General features: G+C 39.1%; 1 protein-coding gene across 3 annotated transcripts in view; it reads right to left on the reverse strand.

Moving 5' to 3' along the window:
• Window positions 1-22,295, reverse strand: part of SULF2 (sulfatase 2) — a 76,764-nt gene that overhangs the window by 35,876 nt on the left and 18,593 nt on the right. Inside the window, exons 1-4 of one of the 3 annotated variants that reach the window (XM_083873229.1) lie at window positions 16,968-17,017; window positions 10,566-10,812; window positions 4,818-5,057; window positions 1,707-1,858 (exon numbers count right to left, since the gene is read on the reverse strand). In XM_083873229.1, coding sequence (XP_083729355.1) covers window positions 1,707-1,858; window positions 4,818-5,057; window positions 10,566-10,740 — 567 coding nt within the window. In that variant the 5' untranslated portion in view covers window positions 10,741-10,812; window positions 16,968-17,017. Of the gene's footprint in view, window positions 1-1,706; window positions 1,859-4,817; window positions 5,058-10,565; window positions 10,813-16,728; window positions 16,945-16,967; window positions 17,018-22,295 lie in introns of those variants that run through there. The other 2 variants (XM_083873230.1, XM_083873228.1) reach the window with 2 other exon arrangements.

Raw genomic sequence — 22,295 nt, forward strand, 5'->3', positions numbered from 1 at the left:
GAATATATCCTGTATGAAAATCTGAAAGAATTTCATTGTCATAGGAGTTTAGCAGTTACTTTAGAGGACAGACAAATCAGTGAATTGGGTTTTTTTTCTCATTTTCCACCGATACATAATTAACATAAACGACGTTAATAGACAAGACTAAAAAAAACCCCATCTGATTATATTGGTCATTGCTGGAAAATCATGTTTCCAGTAACAAAAATGGCAGGAAAGAAAAAAGTCTTCCATTTCAGCTTCTGTTTGCTCATTTGAACTTCAGTGTTAGCATCAACCAGCGCAGTTGTTCTGCATGCTGTTTTATACCATAGCTGTTTATTATGCAAGAATATGAAGATTATAAAAAGCTTTTATTTTTTTATTTATTACAAAACTCTGTAAGCAAAGCTAAAACAAGTGAAAACAAACATTTTCAAGTCTTGCATACACAAAACAGAGCTAAAGGTATTGGAACGTAAAGCTCCCCATTGGCTCCTTGGTACAATGGAGATGGAGAACAGTGCCTGTGAAATCACTCGACTGACACTGTTCCACACAAGTTATATTTCCATCATCCATACCGTTTCAGTACACAGCTGTAAAGATCAGCTCTGTCATTCTTCAAAGATCAGAAGGAAAATAGAAGACAAATAATTCTGTACAGCAGTTTGCCCTTTCCCCTTAGCAGCTGGTGATGGAAAAGGTAACCCCAGAAGACTGAAGTTTTACCTCTCAGCACAAAGTACATCCAATTATAAAAGGCAAATAGGGCAAAGGAAAGCGGAAATCACAGACAGGAAACCCATGACATCAACCTTTTAAAGGAGAAACTGCCTGTGAACACTATGCTAATGAAACACAAATAGGAAGGCAGGATTTGCGATCAATAAGAGAAAGTGAACAAAACACACGTTAAACAAATATACATTACAAATCACTCCAGAGAATATCAACTTTCTTAGTTATACACTAAAACTAGAGCAGTTTACGGGCAGATTTAGTTACCATCATATACTTCAGAGTCACTTCTGCCTACTTTAGGACTTCACTAAAGCTGGTTCCTTTGGAAAGGAACACTTTTTATTCCTTACTGTAAACAGGTATTGATCTGTAACATGTTAGATGAGGAAAAAACACCCCTGCATTTGACAATGACTATGAAGCATTTTTGTAAGTTTGGTCAGGATATAACATCACATCCTTGAAAGGATATTAAAATACATATTCATTTGTATGCACAGAAATACAAATGTAACAGTTAAATACTCCATTCATTCAGAATTAACATAAATTGTACTAAGATGTTGTGAATACTACATAATATCATCACTGTGAAAGAAGTTCCTTAAACTAAAAGGGTAGGTCTAGCTGGAAGGAAATGGATTCTTACCTCATTAATGTTTGTGTAACTCCACTGCCACAATAATTATCATAGAGAGCACAGAAGTAGTTAACATGAAGCATTTAAGTCTACATTCACATCTTCAGCTCCCAATATTCAACAGTCTAAGAATATTTTACTTGTTTCCAGTGTTAATAGAAGTTTTCAGTAACATAACCCTCCCAGAATGTATAGTAACAGTGTCCCAACACTACCGTTACTGGTTGTAGATAATGTTACACATAGCTGCTTTCAGGTACAAAGAGAGACTGAAATCATGAAGTGCAGCTTTCTTGTGGTCGTGTCCAAATGTTAATAGAAATAAATCAACAGGACCTACCCTGGAGTAGTCATATCCATGCTTCTCCTTCACGCCATTTCTACAGAGTGTGTAGTTGTAAAATCGAGAATTTTTAAGTAATCCAACCCACTCTTTCCAACCAGGAGGCACATAGGAGCCATTGTATTCATTAAGGTACTTTCCAAAGAAAGCTAGGGGTAGAGAAAGCAGAAACATAGCAAGAAGGCATAACAGAAACACCACAGTCAGATGTACCTTACAGTGACTTTTCTAAAGATTGATTCATCAACTGAATTAGTTTGCTTACATAAACTGCCCTTCTTGCCCCATTTCCCACATTATGCTACAGGAGAATATACGGAGATTGGGAACTCAAGTTGTGGGAGGGTGTAGCGGCTACATAACAAGAACATGTGTTGCTGTTCAGGACACTGGCAGGTTTTAAGTTGTGAGACAGGTTAATGTAGAACACAAGATACTTGTAATACCTATTGCCTCAATGGCTTCCCTTGTAGGAAGAAAACCCACCCTCTGTCCTCCCGTGCTATATAATTGATAACAAAGTGACAGCAGGCCTGTGCATGACAGTCAAAGCCCTGGCTGTTACAACCAAAGACTGAACTTCCCTTGAGCTCGGCCTCTCTATTCTTTCAAGTACAGCACCTAACAAAGTTGGTTAACCTTTTTACAGTGCCAAAGTTAAAAGTTTTACAACTGACAACCAAGGCTGAAACCAAACAAACAATTAGGGGGAAGATGCACCTTTTCCATCTCCTATTTTTCACTTGCAACTTGTTCAAGAGAACCTGCACCACACTGCTCCCTCCTGCCTGCACGGGACTAGCACATTGCCAAAGGTGTCAGCAGGAGCACAAGTCTCTATAGATCCCAGCCACAAACGCCACCACCCCAGAGAACACACTACAGTGCAGAAAGACTGATCCCCAAAAGAATCATCTTTTGCAACGGAGCAAAATACAGGGGGAATAACAATGGATAAAGAAGTGGCAAAGGAGATGTGAAACCAGCAGCAGAAAAAAACAGATGGAAGCTATGATGTGGAGTAGAAGAGTACAATTTTTGCCTTCAAGATTACACAAAAGAGAAAAGAGAGAAAAAAACACAGGAAGAAGGCCTGGGTAATGAATTGAATAAAAAGCTTTCTTGCTCCGAGGTTGTGAACTGAAATATAAAAGCAAGCCTCAAAAAGCTTTACTCCTCATTGCCTCTTTTTCCACTCCTTAAAAAATCCAAAAATAAACAAACAAAAAACCCGCCCAAACCAACCAACAAACAAACCACCCCAAACCCAAGGAATTAAGAAGCTAAACTGTATACCTGCAGGGCAAACCAAAGGACCTCAAAAATAAAAACCAGTGAATTAATTCCTGTGCTTTCCACATCTTCCTCTCTTCACTGTAGTCATGTTCCAGGAGGACTCTCCATTTCAGAGAAACTTTATTCATAACCTTCAAAATATTATCCTTAGCAGGTTTCTTTTGAAACTTGAGAAACTGAGTAGACAAGGTTTTCAAGTACAATCTCCTGCTGTTTCTGAAGCAGGTAAAGCTAATGAATCTTTGGTGGGGCGGGGGGAGAGGGAATTTAAAGAAAAGGTAAAAAATACCTTATTACTGCTGACATCCCTCATAGTGGATAACTCCAGATTTTAACTGGAGAACAGAAATGAATGCCAGCTTCCAATTACAGCAATTTCCATTTAAATTTGTATAACGGCATGTCACATTTAACTACATAAATGAGGATCTCATTTTCACCTTACTATCCCTTTGTACTTGTAAAAACCCTATTTCTATGTGTTGCCACAAATTCAGCTTCCAAATTAAGAGAGCTAGACTGAAAATGTAATAAAGGTTCACTAAGATCATGGACCTAAATATAAACATTAAGTTAATGCAAAAAATATAAGACATATGAACACCAGGACACTTGCAATAGCTATGTAAGTTAGTAAAAACTGCAGGATCTTGAAATACAACTACTAAATATAAAAAAATATTACAACAGACAAAGCTCAGTAACACCAACCAAATAATCTGCGAAGAATAAAACATTAACCTTGGTTTGGTACTCATAAGCTCATCGGTATTGGTCTCAGGAACAACAAACACAGGGAAATAAGCAAACAATCAATAAGGTATGTGCACTTCCCCTAGTTTATTTCTTTCCAGATTAATTTAGGTCTTCATTTTATGAAAACAAAACAAGGAAATCACTTTCTTAAGACAAAGACTTTGAAGTAATAACACACAACTCATGTGAATAGTTGGAGAGAAAACAATGATCTTGTTACAAATACTATTCACGGCTTGTAGTAGTTTATGGAAACATCAAATAACTCTGAATTTAAGGCAAAAAGATGCATACTATTAATAATGAGTGTAATACAACACTGCACTACATATACACTATAACACAAAAAGAAACAGATTTATTACCATTTCTCATCATGACAAAAGGCATTAGCAAGAAATGTAATAAAGCCACTGTCACAGGTAAGGATCCAAATCTGATGTCAGGGGAAGCAAGGTGGAATTAGGTGTAAAACATATGCTACATGTTTTCTGAAATCCTTTCTACATGATATTTGCTCCTAAGGTGCACACATGCAAAGAGCATGCACACACTTGTTTCTCAGGAGCACATTTCATCTTGCCAATTATTCCTGAACATCTTTCTGAGAATTGACTGTCTAGAGAAATCATACCAGCTGACTGCCCCAAAGCACAAAAGAAGCAGTCCCATTTCTCTTATTCTTAATTTGCTTCATATATCAGTTTTAGGAAAAAAGTCAAAACACTAATTCCTTTTCATAGCATCTTTCTTGGGATTTCTGCACATTTCAGGTAATTGTAGGCCATATTCTAGGTTTGCTAGGCCTTCAGTTCAAACATGCACAATATTTTATGGCCACCTTCTGAAAAACAGAAGTCTTGGGACTTTTTTGGCTGTTTGTTTGTAAAGAAAAATTTCCTCAAGTACAAATACAAGGAAGCTAAACCAACACTTAAGCTCTGGCATTATGCACTGTTGTAGTCAAGAAGAAATTAGAATTAAAATATTATATACATTAGCCTCTGTACTAGTAAGTCCAGGGAAGCTTTCAGATGGACCCAGCCTTGATCTTACCTGTCCTGTACCCTGTATTGTTGAGGTACACTGCAAAGGTACGTATTTCGTGCTGGGCCTGCCAGGATGGAGAAGAACAGTTCTCATTGTTAGTGTAAGTGTTGTGGTTGTGGACGTACTTCCCCGTCAGGATAGAGGAGCGGGATGGGCAGCACATGGGCGTTGTCACAAAGGCGTTGATGAAATGGGCACCTCCGTGCTCCATGATACGTCTTGTTTTATTCATCACTTGCATAGAACCTGAAAGAGGGAAAACATTTGAGAATTATCTTCTTATTTCAGTCACAAGAGCTCAGACGTTACAATAGAGACCAGAAGAAAGCACAGGTAGTAAGGGCATTGTTATCTCTGAATGAACCCAAATCCAGAGAGATTACTCATCCTGCCTCAGTGAAGTTCTCCTATCGTTTCAGTAAGGACTAAATACTGAAGTCCTAGGTAAAGATTTGACTCAAGCATGTTGACATAGATCATAATGCTTCTTTCAATTGTCTCTCTCTCTAAATCTAAGATTTACAACCATAACTATCTGCAACATCTCTACATCCTCTCTGGAGCTGATAGCACCATTTCAGCAGCTGAGGATGAAAAGCACTTTATGCAGCAACCCTGACCAAAGCTTGGAAACTCCATAACTGTTATTTAATCTTTGGTTTCACAAGAAACCTGATACACTACCTTTTGTGCCAGCCTTATGCAAAAGGCTGAGGGTTGTAACCACAGAATCACTTAGTTTGGAAGACTATGTAGTTCAAACTACTGTTCAAGAAGGGTCTGCTAGAGTTGTTCTCTAGTTAAATCATTCTAATCCCTAATGTGAGGTGTTAGGAGGTAATGATTTCTGTAATTGTCACTGAATCAAAGACACCGAAAAGCTCCCATAATAATTTCCTAAACAGGTTCACTGAGTTCTCGCTTTCTGCTTCATCCATTTTGGGAACAGTCTTACTATCTACATTTTCTTGGGCTTGATTCTGCAGAATCAGATTTTTAGATCACTACTTGTGACAGGTAACATTGTTTTATATAACCATTGTCTAAAAACAAATAAGCAAGGGACTTGGACAAACTGGGGTAACATGAATAAAAGTCTTTTTGACAACAATTACTGAATGTCACAGTACTGCCAAATGGTTTTTCTGTTTATTTAAACAGAAAAAAAAACTGTTAAAAACTTTGGTTTTGGTCGAAGACTGGATCTTTACCATAGACATCCACCCAGCTAAACCTGGATCCCTATCAGCACTCTTCCTAAACCCAGAAACGCCAAGGATCATAAAAACAAGAAATTTAGTTTCCCACCTCTATCAGTAACTAATAGTTAAAACTGCATCAGAGCAAGTTAGGAAAAAATTTCTTGATCTAGGAAGAATTTCAGTTTTCTAAAGAATTTGTCACGGCACCTGTCAACAGCATGACCTTGCAGAGGAGATTAAACCTGTTTATCACCAACCCTCCCTTCTTATTATGAGCAGAGAAAGCCAATTGACAACATGGAGAGGAAGGTATGGGCTCATGCTACAATAGGGTTAGGGTTAACTTGCCCAAGCCTGAGTTGGATTAACAGTTCAGCTGTAATCAACGCATCCTGCAACCATCTGGCACAAACTACGTTGTTTCTGTCAATAACAGATTTAGGTTTCTTCTAAGCTCTTTATGCAGGGATTTCATGATGAAAATGCAACAGTAAGTTGATTGATATAACCAGGAGTCAAAACTTAGAGGGTAAATGGTCATAAGTCACATATGAAATCTGACTCTCTGGCACCATGAAGCAAGGTTAATTGCTGCCCGTGGTAGGTCATTTTACCTAAAAACTGCCATGGCATTAGTTTGACACCATTTTGTTGGAATGAGTATTAAAAAAAAAAAAAAAAAAAAAAAAAAAAAAAAAAAAAAATTTAAAAAAATCTGTTTGTGTGTTTCTCAGGTCAGAGCACATCACATCACTTTGTGACAAGAACCAAGGCAAGCTATTGCACTGCCCCCTTAGAACTTGCTAAACTTCACATATCAAAAAGGAGTTTCTGGGGAAAGCAAGATTTTACTTTTTTGTTCCTATAATAGCTGTGGGTTAAGTGTTAGCGCTTAAAGGTACTAACAACACAGTTAATTATAACAGCTAATTATACACTATGTGAGCCTGAAAACTGTGGATGTTTCCTCTGTGTTGTCTTATGAGCTAGCCCAGGCATAAATAGGCAGTCTGAAAGAATGTTTTATCATCCCAATACTGAAATACAATTTAACAACCCCTTTAAATGACAGAGGCATTTGTGCATAAATAACAGTACATGTTAAGACTCCCCTTGGGGACAGTAAGCTTCTTTAATAAAAGAAGCTGTACCACTGTAATGACAATGCCCTATATATCAACAGTCTTTAACACAAAAACATATGATCTAATCTGCTTCTCCAGCTTGAGAACTAATACAGAGTGACAGGGCAGTGCAAGGTAAAAATCCACCACACTCTTCTGTATAATCTTATATAGGCCAGCTTTAAATATTTTAAACAGCATTTAACCAGCCAACCAAAACTTATTTTCTTCAGTTTACCTCCAATACACAGACATCCATTCTCTGGCAGATTACTTATGTGTTAATCAGCAAGTGCAACCTCACCATATCACCTTCTGAGCTAGAAAACCTTCTGAGGTTTCACTAGTGGATGTATGACAGGAAATCATGCCTTGAAAGTGTCAATATTTAATTCAGAAAATGTTCTCTTACCCATCTAAAACCACTGATAATAAACAAAAATGTAGCAGTTAAAATTTCAAAGCCATTTTAAGAAAATATTCATTGGACTACTGTGAAGATATGGAAGTTTAATCAATGTGATGTGTTACTCAGTGAACAAAGCTAAGCAAACTTTATGTTGAAACTTCACTTGAAATGTGTGCTTTCCATAACTTTGCTTTGCTTCACAGTTCACCTCAAGGATAAAGCTGGCATTTTGACTAATATTAATGGAGAAAATATACCAATTATCTAAGAAACAATACTGACTTCCTATTAGTTGTGTTTTGTTGGAGGGAATAATTTACGTCTTATGGAGCTTCAACTGTTGAAGAACTTGTATCAAGAAGTATCAAGTGATTAGCTTACTCTGAAACACAACTTCAGAATTTTTTTTCCAATAAACTGAACCCCAGAATTTTAATTAACTGTCTCCCAAAGATGTATCTTTTTATTGTATTTGAAACTCGACACCTTTTTCACATCTTCATTTCTTTTTCTTCACTCTAAGACACCCCCACATTTAACAAAGCTCTAAAGCCCTATCTCCACACACGATAACTAAGAAAAATTATCTCCCATGCTACTTTTGTAGCTTTTCAGAGGAAGGTCTCAAAACATACAAATCACGTCTCACTCATATTTCTCTAATGTGGTTGAAATAGCCCCTAAATAATCAGATTTTTCTCCAACTAGACTATTAAATGAGCTGGTTTGTTAAAGCCATAGTAGTATGGTAGGAAAACCTAACTCAACTGGAGATGCTGAGTCCACCACACAAGGGATATCAGCATAATACTAACTTGGATTTAAATGGCTCTAATGGGGAAAAAAAGTCCATGTTCCTAATTAATTATTCCTTGCCAGTATGTTCCTCTTCTTTGTACTATGCTTGTCAATACAACCCTTTTTATTAGACAATCTATCAAATATGTATGTGTCAGTAGTTTTTGGTGTTCTCATTTGTCATCTCCCATTTGTAACCATTACAATCTACACTCATTCTCCTTTAATGTCCTCCAGAGATTCTGCATTCCATCTACTACCCCTTCTTCAGTATTCTCCTTCTTCCAATACAAGGCTGAGGTTTGGTTTCCCAAGTAAAACTCATGATTAACAGTAAGGGGAAAAAGAGGGGGGGAAAGAGGAGAAGAAAAAAAAAAAAAAGAAGAAAAAAAAAGAAGCAGCTGTACTCTTAGGAAAGGACAACGCTGTCTTTCTGGTAAGCTCCACCTGCTACTGGCACATAGCTAAATCTATCTTTAAATAAATAAAGGAAAGGCTTTTAAAGGCACTTGAGATTGTACTGTATTCCCTTTCACCTCCAAAGGAGCTAGAAAAGAACAATGAAAGCTAAAACACCCCTCAGTTACAGAGTATTCTTGAAAACAGATAAAATCTTACCCACAGCTTTCTCTGCTATGCTTTCATAGCTTCCAACTTTTCCTTAGCTTTTATTTGTAACTCACATCTTATTTTCATCTTTCTTAAATGCACTAACCACAATCACCACAAATGGCAATTTTGATTAACTTGGACAGCTCACCAGACAACTGACAAGAATAAAAATTAATTCAAACAAATATTGGGTCTCCCAAAGCCATTAGTGGCAAATGACAAATTTCCAATCTCAGCTTCCCCAAATGGATTTTCCTTAGTTAGAACCTAATTTGTGTGGACACATGCCCATTATCCTTAAAATTGGAAAGCATCAAGTTATCAGAGAAGTGAAATATACTGCCCAAAGGACTTAGACAATTGCTTCAGAAACACAAAGGTTAGCATAGAATAGAAGACGATTCGCTTTTTTAGGACCACCTTCCAAGCCTGCAAGAAAACATACTTAGGTTCTTTGGGATATATGTTCTTGAAACTGCTTTACTTGTGATCTAAACAACCATTAAAAAAAAGGTGACAACAACAACAATATCTGATCCTGGTAATTTGAATGGCATTTATTTTGATGAGATTACTTCCATAGCAGGCTTTCTTACCACCTTGGAGAAAAATGTGACATCTACAATAGTGCAGAGACACAGTAATATTGATATGAAGGAAGGAAGCACCTGGAGAAAGACTGCCATGTTGCTGTGATTAACTTCTCAACAAGATGAGAGACACAAGTTGATTCATTTTATGTGCTCCTTCTGTGAGGTCTGTTTTCCAAATTTTCCTATCCATGCTAGAAATTGGATGCAGAAATATTTGGTGGCAGAACTCCCCCCACCAGACTACACATAACATGAGTTCTCATTTTTCAGATGGCTCAGGCTTTATACACACATGAGAGTATAATTCTAATGGAAAATTATTAATGTTGTTTGTGTTCATCACTTCTCATAACTAAAGACAGCATTTGGTAAATACAAGCTTGTTCAGGTAACACAGCAAAAGCCAAACTCTGTCAGTTAATTCATTATTCCAAATCATTAGGCAAAGCATGTGTTTAATCTTCATCTTCTTTCTTTAACAATTAACATAGCATTGATAACAGAGTAGATCTTTTCATTCTGTGTCATTTTGGTCAGTAATCAACTACACATCTAAATGGACAATTACAAAAATAGTATGATTGTGTTAGGCAACATTTAAGCAAATAAAATGAAATTTGTCTATGTAATGAATGACTGCAATTACACAAAAGAATTTGGACAATTACATGGTGCAATTATCAGCTATGAATTTAAACGTACTGTTTTAGCACGCAGCTTCCCAGGTTATACTTGGAATTGCCAGAAGCAAATTTTAGGTGTTTAGATTAAGAGAGACAGGCATGAACTGTGTATTCCCACAGAAACAGGAACTTTAACATTTTGTGACTAACTTTTGCTGTCCTTGAATTGCAAGCAGATGGAAAGGATGTTCTACATAAAGGCAGGTTTAAACTTGTTCTTCCTATCATTTTTCGCACTGAAAAAAAAATTGTATTTTGAACATAGGACTCTAGCTTCAAGCAAAAACAGTGTCATATTCATTGGCTAAAATACTCTTTATACTGGGCTCTTACCAAGTTCTACATCCTGATCATCAGTAAGAACAAGGATGATGTTTGGGCGGATGTTTCTACGGTCTCTTTGAAATCTTCCCTTCAGACGCTGATTTAACAGGAAAGTTGAACTTCCATCCAACAGTGATAAAACAGTCATCATGAATAATCCAAGGACAATACTATGCTGTGCCATGTTGTGCTGATTTAATGTTCTTTCTGAATAAGGTAGCTTAACGGCTTCTATTTCTTTTTCTTTGCAGGTCTCCTATAAGGGAGAGGGAAACAAGTATTTATCTATATTTTCACCCCTCTGCACCCATCAAGGAACAGCCAGGTTCCCCTCCAAAGAAGTAAAAAGCAATGTACTTGAAATAATCTTAACTCCTAAGAAAAAAATCTATCCAAACTCCCAAACAAAAACAAAGCAAACACCTATTTTTCCAGTGCCAGCAAGAAGCAGAAACTTGAAAAATTAAATTCATAAGCTGTTATCAACGTAGGCAATGAAATTTCACTCAAAGCTCAGATCTGGCAGCAAGTTCAAGGATTTAGCAGAGTTTCAAATTCTTCTGCTTTCATACATATAAACAGCAAACTTGTTTCTTCTTCTTCCCTCCAGTGATCTGTTTACATATGACATTTTTGTTGATATCAAAAATGCAGATGTTGAAGAGAAAAAATCCCATATCTATCATTATTTTTAAAAAGGACTGTAGCAAAATTAATGGAGCTAACAACATATTTGCAAAGTCAGAGAACACTCAGACAGAAGATCTGATATACACTGATTTATACATTGATTACAAATTCCATTAAAGAGCAAAGCTGCCCTGATCTTGGAACCATGGTACGATACTGTTTGAAGTCTACTACAGCTTTGATGTTGGTACAAGATCCCTTTGGCTTTTCTGTTGGCTTCCAAGATCATACACTTTTTTTAAATACCATTATTAATAATTAAGACATTTGAAGGCCCATTACTGCAAATGTTTGAGAATGGATGCACCAAAGTGATTTGCACTGCCTACGACTGAATTGCAAATTGGAGCACACACCCCAAAATTGACTTGATTGCAAAACAGAGCACATCTAACTGGTACTACTCCTGTTAATGAGGCAATAAAAAATTCTTAGCAATTCCTACATGAAGATTACAAAAAATGAATTGGCATGCTGAAAAATATTTTTGCTCAGTCATCTGATATAAAGGGATCTTTCTTGAAGTCAAAATAACAACATGAAAATGTACTGAAAATATCAAGTACTAACTATTTCATCAGATCCAGCAATCAATGAGTCAGATTTTTATGAATTCCCTACTTGCCCTGTCTTTTTCTGGACTGGTGCCAACGATCTCTTGTACAAGAAGAAAAATCAATTAAAAATTATGCAAGAGAGACTCTCTGCTTTTTGTAAAGCCCAGAAATGCCAGAGCAGAAAGAACATAGCACAATGTATTTTACCCAAAGAAACATACTGGCTATTCTGTCCCTATAGAAAACAGTTTTTTCTCCAGCAGATTATTTCACAGCCACATTATTACTTCCTCTCTGTCAGCAATTGCTCTTTGAGAGATATTTCTTAATCAAAGTTTTCATGCAATAGCAAAACCACTGGTCTGAAAAATTATAATCAGTTTCTGTACTCATATAAGAAACGAATTTTCACACAAATCAACAGATACATTGCTATACTACGATGGAATATTTATTAAGGCTACTTTCCAAATTTGCATGCTAATAGGGTTTTGAGAAAATGAAAATACTCCTTCCTTACCAGTCTGTCCAGTGAGTTTCACAGGCAGGTGAAGATACCTTTTTTCCTAGAAACTAAAAATTTATTTAAATATCCTAGCACTTGTTCCAATGGGTAGGGAAAGAGCTTTCAAATTGTATATATGCAGCTTTAGTATCTGCTGCTGCTCAGAAATATGCCAGGCTATAGCAAAAGAAACACTGAGAAGTCCAACCAATTTTCATTCCCTGCACTAAGAATTCCATGTGCAGCAGAACAGCTGGGAAGAATCATGTCAGAGTCAATGTGTTGTTACTGTCTAGAGTAGTCAAAAGCAGCTTGAGAAAGAAACCTGGATCTGTTTCAACAGGGGAGGACAGAACGAAAGTTTGCTTAGCAGGCACATATTCTTGAACACAAGCTTTTTGAGGGAGGAGGTAGAGATATGCTTTCTGCTCTTCAGAAATTGCTACGTATGTACTTTTGTTAAAAAAACCCCAAAACCTGACAGTATAGATGTTTTCATTACACACAAACATTTTTCTGAAGGTCTGGAAGTTCATGTGGGTTTTCTTCAGTCTATACTAGCCAATAGCTTATTGAAATAACAGCATTTCCTGACTCTTCTTGAAGCATTTGGAAGGCTGCCCATTCTTGCTATATGTGGTCATAACTACCTTCACTACAGTGTTGTGCATTTAACAATCCTTCTTACATTTTTCTCATCTTCAAAACAAATGCATGGAACTAACCTCATTGCCTCTCCCCCCTCAGCCAGTCTCTTCCTCAATTTATTGCTCCTCACACACTCCATTTGTAACTAAAATTAGAAGCTGTCCCCAGCCCAGAGAGCTGCTTAGCTGTCTATGACAGTTGGGGATGCATATAAACTGCCCTCCCACAGCTATTTTATCCACACTTGTGTATTTATGGTTAAAAGAATTAGTGATCTCTGAAAGGATACCAGGAGTGGAAGAGAGAATGTTGTATCAGGTACAACATGCATCTTCCACCAAACATGTTATCTCTTTCTCACTCCCCCACAATGAATATTTTTCAGCTATTGTGATGCATTACATTGTTATCAGGGTAAGTAGTCCTGGGAATCAACTCAAATGATGTAATTATGTGCAAAAGTCATACCAATAACTAGGTAAGAAAATTAAAGCCATATTGGAAAATAACCTATTTCTCAAAGTATGTTTTCACAAGGCATACATGCTACAACTAACAGCATATATGCAGTACAGTCCAAAAGCTAGCTTTAAGCAGTGATCAGAAAAGCAACACAAGAGTGTCTCATGGATTGCTAGTGGCCAAATACAGATTGGTTTTTTTAACCCCTAGTCTTTGACAAACTTCCAGGAAGAAATGAGACAAAGTTTCTATTAACAACTCTTTTCCCATTTCTGTCAACAAGCTTAATCTGCAACTCACAAATAAAGCCAGAACAGTTCCACAGCAGTGGCCCAGTCTGCCTTCACTTTTAATATAGTACCCTCTCTAACGATGCATTTTGATCTGAGTGGTACAGATGGTCCACTGCTCTCTGGGCCTCTGCAGGCCATCCTCCAGTATTAAAGATGCTTAATCTATAGTGAATCTCATGAGAATTAGGTATGCCTCTTACTTTCTTCTGGATTACACATATGAACTTGACAAATCTAGTCAGTCATGTTTTATATTTAGGAAAGTGCTATAAGAAATTTATGAAATCTTCTTCAGATGGGGCATCTAGCTGAACTTTCTTAAGCCTATCAAACTTCTTATAAAGCCACACTTGAGAAAGTCTGGTCCTCTTACTTTCTCCTTTGTGGCAACATAAAATGTTACACTAACTCACATTGTAAATGTTGAAGAGATAAAGGCATCCACACTCCATTTATAAAAAGAACTCAACAAAGGACTGTTTCCAAGTAGCGTTTACACAAAGGAAAGGCTTCTTTCTAACACTGCCCTCAGTAATTAATGTCAGTTCTAAAGCAGCACAGGCAGGATGCACAGGGATGACCAATGTCAGTTCTACCCCAGATGGCATTTTTAACATGCTATTGATTAGTATTGCTTGGCACAGATGTAAAAGGCCCTACGTATGCAAAACTAGTAATCGACAGTAGCTTGCATATACTGGTGCTCCCAACCTCACTCATCCAAGCCTCAGCACAACTGTCCCATTCATAAGCTCTGTGAACTTCACTGAAGTCAGGTATTTCAATTATTACGACATAACCAAGAGTAACATCTGACTCTTCCTGTATCTCTGTATCAAATATATACATCTGCTTCAAATCTACTTCTAGAAATTACTGCTTCTAGTAATGTTTGTATTAACCGGTTTGGGGTTTTGTTTTGGTTTGTTTTTCTTTTAAATAAGTATACTAACTTACTTAAAAACACTAAATACAGAATTGGTATGACAAGTTCAACCTGCCCAGCAGCCACTGCAGAACAGGGTAAATGCACGGGAGCCACACAGTAAGGGAAAACTGGCTAGAGGGAAGAACATACACCTGCTCACAATATGGCTGGAGACAATACCAGGTGGATTATTTAAGCAGATCTAGGTGTGCAGTTCGTCCAACATTTAAATTCATTGAAATACACGGGGCTGGAGTCATTCCCTAGCAACCAACCCAATTAAATCCACTCTGCCAGTTAAATGGATTCAGCTGTGCTGTTGTTCTTTTAACTGGAGTCACTCCTTTGCATCGAGCTTTGGTTATGCTAGGTCTTTTCTCACTAAAGCTGTCAACCCTCACTTCAAACCATTATATTGTGTTTCTAAAAGATAAACACATTTTCATATGTGGATTGGGAAGAATCTTGTTTGCAATCTAACAAGATTCCCAGGGGAAGACTGATATCAACATTACTGCTGTAATCTAACAACATGCTACATTTGCTCATAGTTATCTACTTTCAGATTTTTTTTCTCCCCTAGGCAGTCAAAAATTTATGAGAAAGTACAAAAATCAAATCCCCAGTGCTAAATGTGACTCTTGAAGATTACAGTTGTACTGATTTAAAGTCAGGAACAGAGCTTGCAGACTACTAGAGAACTGAATTACTATTCAGACACATTCTTCTGACTTGCTTGCCTTATGCTGCTGAACTTTATACAAAAACTAAATATCACAGAAATGCTCGGTAACATTACAAAATCTCATTTGTATTTTGTAACTTTATTTTAAATAAAGCAGAATTGTAAATTAGTTATATATTTCTCTAGGAGTTGATACTTTAAAAATGTTTTAGGTAGCTCAATCTACTTTCTTTCTGTCCACTGCTTGCATATTACTGTTAAGAGTTTCCCAGTGACACACAGAGAATCAATTAGCCCTCTGATAGGTTAAATTGCTATTTGGATCCCCCAAATGCACAAAACCAGACACATGGACACATTTTTTCTGTTCCATATGCAACAACTAACAACAACTAGAAAAAACCCAAAGAATTATTTTGCTATTTTACCTATTATCATCACATAATTATATATAATAGATGCAGTTTTTAATGATAATTATATTAACTTGTATTAAGTACAGTAAAAACCAGAGACTTTCACCTCTGAATATACCATAAGGGAACGAATGCCAATGCTTAAAGATAGAAAAAGTAGACAAAATCAGACACCGTTACACAAACACCAAGTTTCACCAAGTAAACATTATTTTTTGTAGCTGGATATAGGGAAATAAAACAGCCTCCCCGTGTTTCAGCTGCAAACACCCACAGGCGTTCAGACACAGGCACTGCCCGGACCCGTCCGCTGCTGTGCCCAACGCGAAGCTGAGCGCTGTGCCATCAATTGTCTTTGGGGAACTGTGTTCCGCACAGCCCAGGCGCGCCCCCCGAGCCCCCGCGGCCGGGCCGGGCCCTCTCCCCCGGCGAGGGGCGGCAGGACCCCCCGGCCGGTCCGAGCTCCCGGCGGCTGCGGGCGAGCGCCCACCCGGGGGGCCGGGCCGGGCCGGGGAAGCCCCGCGGAGCTTCCAGCAGCGCTGGCCGAGGCCGGCCGGACCACACCGCCCCCCCGAGCCCCCCCACTCACACCTTACACCCGGCGCCCAGCTCCCCGCTGGCAGCCCGGCTCTGCGACCGGCCCCCCCGGCACGGGCACGGCACCCCCCGGCACGGGCACGGCACCCCCCCCAGGGGCACGGCACCCCCCCCAGGGGCACGGCACCCCCGGCACGGGCACGGCACCCCCCCCAGGGGCACGGCACCCCCCCCAGGGGCACGGGCACGGCACCCCCCGGCACGGGCACGGCACCCCCCCCAGGGGCACGGGCACGGCACCCCCGGCACGGGCGCCCGGCACCCCCGGCACGGGCACCCGGCACCCCCGGTACGGGCACCCGGCACCCCCGCACGGGCACGGCACCCCGCCGTCCCAGGCTCGCAGGGCAGGGCGGGGGCTCCGGGCCTCCCCCCTGGCGCTCCCACCTACCCGCGGAGCCGCGCTCAGCCGTGCCGGGCCGGGGCCGGGGCCGGGGCACGCACCGCTCCCCCACGGAGCCCGGGGCCCGGCGGCGTGGGCAGGCGCATCCTCCGGATTTGGCTGTCGGGCAGCAGCCAAATCCCGTTTTCCGAAGAAGCGTTTAAAGGAAGCGCTCGGGCGAGCGCTGCCCCCGCCTCTTCTTCCTCCTCTCCCTTCTTCTCCTTTTCCCGTTTAAAAAGTTCATTTACCTCGAGGATCCTCCTCCCGGGGTTGACGTAAGCGGCGCAAGGGCGGAAACCTGTTCCACCAGCCCCGGGCTGGTTCAAAGTCCAGCGCGGCCCGCGGCGAAGGCGATGGCGCAGCCCCCGCGCCCCGGGGAACCCGGGGAGGGCCCAGGGCCGGGCCCGCTCCAGAGAAGGGGCCGACGTTCAGCTCCCGCCCGGCGCACAGAGCCTGCATAGGCAATGACCTCATCTGGACTGGCTTAGCCTTCTCCAGAGGGCTTGAACAATTCTTCATTGTTGGCTCTGTGGTTGGCTATGCATAGACAGATCCTAAATTAACGTTTTGGGGTGACTACGATACTGTACAGCGAAATAGCACACGCTTCCCTCCAACCACAAGGATATCACTGCTAAGGTACCAAGTGTCCTCCTGTATGGACAGGAATGAGCAATAGAGGTGAACACCTTGTCAGTACTACAGTGTTCACACTAGGGGCTGCAACAGCACAACTGTGTCGGGATAAATAAACCACTCCCTAAAAGGGAGTTACACTAACCATAGACCCACATGATGTGCATAAAACAGGACCTACAGCTCGCTAACACTGCGATAAAATTCTTTCCCTGCTTTCTGAGATAACATTCGACCTCTTGATAGCAACTTTCAACTCAAAATGAAACGATTTACAGACAATTTTACAACATATCCGTGAGCCGGGATGTTCTGATTCTGCACACTGTAGACATGAATTAGTGTCTAAAGGCAGCTGAGTCACCCAGAGTCTTTCAGGCCAGGAACAGAACAAGGAACCCAGCACTCCTCTGTCCTAACCTCAGGCCAGCAGTTTCCTACCTGCAACATGCAACCTCTATAAACTACCTCTAAAGGGTCTGCAAGCAGTAACTACCAAGCCAAAGAAAATTCACACTGAAGAAGAAAATTTACTATCTCCTGGTATTTCTAGAGGACTGCAAATGGGATTTTCCATTTTAAGAAACACATGACCCAATACAAAGCTACAATTTCATCAATACAAACTATAAGCATCAAAAGATACTAAGACTAGAATTAGTGACATTAGTATAGGAATCTAAATTTGATTTAATGTCACTGGAAAATCTGTCACAATAGATCACTCATTTCAACAAAAGAGTATGTTCACCTCACAGGGAGTGCATGTAATTTCCATTAATGTTAATGGGAGTTATGCAAGTGCATTAAGAGGATAATACAACTCCTGGTCTGAGACAACCCTGCAAAGTGGAAGGTGCTTCCTCTTCAAGAGAATGGCATTTCCACCTCATGCATTTCAAAAGAACTTGTTCTGACCCTGGTTACAAAACAGGACGGGTAACAACTATTATGCATGCAAACTTAAAGCAGTTTAGTGATTTCAGCTAGTTTTCCTATTGCCAAAAACTCAAGCGATACAGCTGTATTTAAAATGCTGTGGTTGATTTGAAGTCTAAGGCAATAAAATAATGTGAAATTACTGGTAAAACAAGAAGGTCTGAAAACTGACTTGTGCAATGATAAAGCTTTCAGATATCTCCCTTTTAAATAAAGGAAGTAATTTTATTCACTCCCTGGAAAAGGATTCCATTGGTATATATGGATCCTCATAGCTGATCAGAGTTCAAAAGATAAAATGAAAAAGCAAGATCATTCCCTTTAACTGACACAACAGAGCTTTTACACCAAATAAACTTCAGATTTCTCTCGCAGCATGCCATTGAACAACTTGAATTTATTTTACTGCACCTCAAATAACAAATGTTGCCTATCATCTAAATAATTTGTCTAAAATTGTCCTAGGATTTACCTATTAAAGTTAGGAGAAAACAGACATGCAGACATTTCTTTGAATATCACACAACAATCTGCATTGTTAACCACAAAAATTCCTTCAAAATTTAATCTGTAGGTTCTCTGTCCACCTTCCTCTCAAGTAGCATCGCACAGAAATATGTCTGGAACAACGCATTTGGACTATTACGTATGGAGTTGCATGTTAAGGAGAATGACTCTGATCCAGCTGGCAGATAGTGGGAGTCTACAGAATTTTCTTTTAATCAGTCCTGAGACAACAGCTAAACTTAAAGGCATAAGAAGTATTCAGGGGAACTGCCATGAGGAAAGGGCAGCGTGTCAATGATACAGAGAAGCAACTTCTGGGAAACAAGAGGACAGTCAGAAGGAGTTCAAAAGTCATTTAAAAGTTCCCAAAAACAGAAACTAAGCAACGTGTTGAGCAAAACATGTCTTTTCATTGTTGCCAAATATACTGTACTTTTAGAGCTTGAATACTGTCCTCATGTCACATGAAACAGAAAAAACAGGGTTGGCTTTCACACTTCTACATACTCAGTCAATGCCTTCTAACTCTTCTTCAGACTTGCTAATCTTTAGCTTTATAGGAACTGATAATACATAAACCTTTCACATCATTAGTCATTCAGATTTCTCCTCTCTGCTTTCACGTTTCTTAATGTGTACATACATGCTTTGAGCCATCTTTAAAGACCTAAATACAAAGCCAACAACAGAACACAGGCGAGCCTGATCTCCCTCGCTTTTCCTCAGTATAAATTATTACAGCAATCAGTTCTTGGTTATAGCAATTACACTGGTCAGAGCTCTTATGGCAGAGTTTACAGAGTTTTATTTTTTACTGCTTTAAACAACTGCATTTCAGTCGCATGAAATGTGTAAATAATGCTTCAACAACAAATCAAAATGCTATTAGGAAGGCATAAACAGCACGACATGCTCCACTCCTTGATCCCTCACATGACATGTGTTTCATATGGCCAACTCCAGCTCAACATGATTTTATGGGCAATTGCTTGACACTTGTCTTTTAAAGTCACATTGCACTTTCAATAAATGTTCAGTCACGTTATGAGGGAAAACGGTTTATACATTTTGAGGTACTACAAAAAGTGAGAAAGAGGAATGCTGCCAGGAAAAGCAAAGGAGAAGGGAAAATAAATCACCTAGTTTGTTGATCCAAATGCTAAGCATTGTACTCTTCTGTGTGAAAATAAAGATTTAGTACACTGTATGAATTTAGTTACAACTATGAGTTTGCAACACTTAATATAATTCTAGTTTAATATTAATCAAATTAATTTTGATCATAGCTTGTAACAGTCAATGCAAGCTAGGGTTCCAAGATGGCTGCAGCTTCCTGACCTCACTGTGAAAGTGAATAAAGTATCAAAATCACTAGATGAAAGGTTCACAAAGAAGACACAGATCCTCCAGAGCAGATTTGTGTAAGATGAGTGGACTCCATATATCTAGGGAAGACGTGCATCTGTATAAGGTAAGTAGGTCCAAGGAGATAAAGAGAATACAAGAGAGGAATAGATCAAAGTAGAAATTTCTCTGAAGAGCTAATGGGTTAGATGAAACATAAGGCACAAAGAGATTTCAAAATTAAAATAATTTTTTTTTTTTTAGGGAAGAAATGAGGAAGCACACAAGAGACATGATGGAGAGAATAAAACCCAGAACAGTGATGACACATCCATTAAAAGCCACAGGATGAATTTAGGCATCTAGAATGTAACTGTGAAAAGAAGTTGGTACTGAAAACTAAGATAATAATGAGCCCTTGAACTCAGAATAGTTGAAGTTACCCAAGACTTCTCATGTTGAAGACAGAACAAGTCCTAACACCAAGCTTTAGCTTATTCAAAGATAGAAAGAAAAAAACCCCAAAGACTTCATCACTGCTCTATTTTTCCTACTGAATGAGAAGCCTTTATAAGCCTTTGCTTTGCCAAAAACGGTTTCATTACAGAAAGAGGAAGCTGTAGCCCCACATCTATAGAGATGCTGCTCTGTGCTGTAACACACAGTCCTTCAGGACTCCCTGCTACTACATCTGCCCCAGGAAGAGATTTCTATGCTTCTCTGAGCTTGCTCCCACCCACACACCTTTAGAAATGCAGACATACTTTGCTGTGCAGGAACAGCTTTGAGATACATTAGATATTACTCTTTTCCACACGCAACCCTAATTCAGAACTGTAAAAATATAGAATTTTAACTGAAATCCATAGCACTGCTTCCTGCAGAAGCTAGACTTGCCTAGAAAGTTTTCTTCTCTGCCATGGACAACTTAACTCTCAGCTACAAACAGCTAACAAAACTTTTCCTTTATGTAATACTGGCTCCTCTCCATTTCTGTCTATTTTCATCTTTGGTGAGCAAAGTAAAGGAAACTGGTCCTGTCTCTAGCTAGTCCTCTCTGCTGTAAATAACCAAATATTAAGCATTGTTGAGCATATATCATTCAATTTTTTTCCATTATCCCATAAGAGCTCTAGCTTTAAAATTGTCTTCTTTGCCTTATGTTCTTGGCAAGTTTCTCTTTTCACTCCTTGAGCAACATTCCTGTAACCCCTGTTTTAGTAAGTGTAATTACCATCTTACAAAACCACATGAACACTTGTACTTTGTACACACATTCATAGTAATCAACAATACTGGCTGTTTTGTTTTCTTTTCCGGTCTTGACAACTTTGAACTGTTCAAGAAGAAAATGATTTTAACTACTAAGTTTACACACCTATTTCTTCATGCAGAATGTATTTTATACTCAGAATATACTTTTATAATTATATACAAGAATACTCTTAGGCCACAAGAGACAATGATGAAGAGGCAAGATTTTTTCCACTGCATTTTAAAATGGCTGCAGAAGATGCCTTTTTTCGGTCCTTAGAAGATTGATGATTCCATTATTTGCAGTACTCAGCAATAAATCTCTGAGTTTAGGCTGAAGTGAGCACTTTTCCCTACTTTGCATCTTCCATTAAACTGTTATTAATCATGTTTAATCATTCATTTACCTCTCACTGCTACTGCATTTTGGAAGGACTGGCATTTTGACTCAAGTTATTGATTTTTGACTTTTACCCTTTAGAAGCTGGGTAAAGGGCTTTGCAGTTGCTTAATCAAAAGTGACATGATGAAGGCAGGGGAGCTGCAGACCTCAGGAAAACAGCAACTAAATAACATGCCAAGTTACAATAAAATGAAATTAAGAGTCAACTAAGAAAGCAAAATATAATAAATGAAAATTATAGCTGATAACCTCATGAGACCACAGAGGACAAAGCATTCCTTTGCCTTGCAAAACACACTGTTATGAAAGAGGAGACCAAGATTAAGAAGGAACTACAAATTCCCACAACAAGAAAAATGCAAAGAAAGACATGTTCTATTACAGAAGTGCCAGTTAATGTGATTTGGCTCAAGTAGATTCTCGGTTGCTTATCTTTTTTCTCAGAGGAAGCACCACTTCAGCATCCCACTAGCAACTGTAACAAGAACAATAC

The sequence above is a fragment of the Zosterops lateralis genome (assembly GCF_965231275.1).
Source record: "Zosterops lateralis genome assembly, chromosome: 16".
Lineage (NCBI taxonomy): Eukaryota > Metazoa > Chordata > Aves > Passeriformes > Zosteropidae > Zosterops > Zosterops lateralis.